Source organism: Neophocaena asiaeorientalis, unplaced genomic scaffold, assembly GCF_003031525.2.
Source record: "Neophocaena asiaeorientalis asiaeorientalis breed wild unplaced genomic scaffold, Neophocaena_asiaeorientalis_V1.1 scaffold1066, whole genome shotgun sequence".
Classification (NCBI taxonomy): Eukaryota; Metazoa; Chordata; class Mammalia; order Artiodactyla; family Phocoenidae; genus Neophocaena; species Neophocaena asiaeorientalis.
The window spans coordinates 1-1,387 of record NW_020175034.1 but is presented as its reverse complement, the minus strand read 5'-3'; the positions used below and the strand labels follow the sequence as shown (position 1 = coordinate 1,387).

General features: G+C 59.8%; 1 protein-coding gene across 1 annotated transcript; it reads left to right on the top strand.

The window, feature by feature from the left end:
- Nucleotides 1-369: 369 nt before the first annotated feature.
- Nucleotides 370-1,380, top strand: LOC112411778 (melanoma-associated antigen B4-like; the record flags this gene model as incomplete). Its single annotated transcript, XM_024763075.1, has 1 exon — nucleotides 370-1,380. A coding segment is annotated over exon 1 (1,011 nt), but the record flags the coding sequence as incomplete, so codon positions are not given.
- Between the last annotated feature and the right edge of the window lie 7 nt (nucleotides 1,381-1,387).

The following is a 1,387-nucleotide window of genomic DNA, read 5'->3' as shown; positions in this document are numbered from 1 at the left end:
AGGGGGTGGAGGGGTAGTCTTGGCAACAACTGTCATCCTGACTCTGAATGGGAACTGCGGGGACCTACCTCCCCTGCCAGCCCCCACTGTCACCCCAGTACCGCCCAGGCAGGGCTGGCTGGCTGTGCCCCACGGCTCACTCTACCGTCCTCCACAGGGGTCTCAGGGGACAGGCTGAGCAGGAGAACAGGAGCCCTGTGGGTCCTCGAGCAGTGCCCTCAAGGACCCTGCAGAGGCGGCCTTGGTTAAAGCCAGGGAGGAATCTCCCCGCTGAAGGTGCTCACAGCATCTCCTTGTCCCTCCCCCAGGTGCCCTCGTTGCCTGCCTTCCTGCACACAGTCCCGCCTGCGGGCCCTGACCTGTGTCATCATGCCTCGGGGCCGGAAGAGCAAGCGCCGTGCCCGCGAGAAACGCCACCAGGCCCACGGGGAGACTCAGAGTCTCAAGGGTGCCCAGGCCACTGAGGCGGCGGCGGCGGCGGCAGAAGAGATACAAGAGTCGCCCTCCTACCCCGCTTCTGTTTCTCGGGGTACTCCCCTGAGCTCCCCTGCTGCTGGCACTCGCCAGGAGCCTCAGGGAGCCCCAGGCACTACCTCTCATGGTGCACGAGATTCATGTCCAGGATATGAGGAGGGTGCCCAGAGCCAAGATGAGAAAAGTTCAAGTACCTCCCAGGCAGCACCTTGCTCTCACAGCATATGCAGAGATCCTCTGACCAGGAAGGGCGGAATGTTGGTGCCGTTCATGCTGGTGATGTACAAGATGAAGGAGCCCTTCCCACAGGCAGCACTGCTGAAGACTCTCAACAAGAAGTATGAGAAGCACTTCCCTGAGATCCTCAGCAGAGCCTCTGAGATCATGGAGCTGGTCTTTGGCCTCGAGCTGAAGGAAGTCGACCCCAGCAATCACTCCTACGCCCTCATCAGCAAGCTGGCCCTCCCCAGCGAGGGAAGTCTGAGTGATGAGTCCTGGCTGCCCAAGTCCGGTCTCCTAATGGTTCTCCTGGGCAAAATCTTCACGAAGGGCAACCGTGCCACCGAGGAGGAGATCTGGGAATTCCTCAATGCGTTGGGTTTGTATGCTGGGAGGAGTCACTCCATCTTTGGGGAGCCTAGGAGGCTCATCAGCAAATATTTCGTGCAGCAGAAGTACCTGACGTACCGCCAGGTGCCCAACAGCGATCCTCCGCGCTATGAGTTTCTGTGGGGCCCGAGAGCCCACGCTGAAACCAGCAAGATGAAAGTGCTGGAGTTTGTGGCCAAGATCATTGGTACCGTCCCCAGTGCCTTCCCAGATCTCTATGAGGAAGCTCTGAAAGATGAGGAAGAGAGAACAAGAGTGAGAGTCGCGGCCAGGGCTGCAGCTGTTGCTGAGGGCAGAGCCCCTT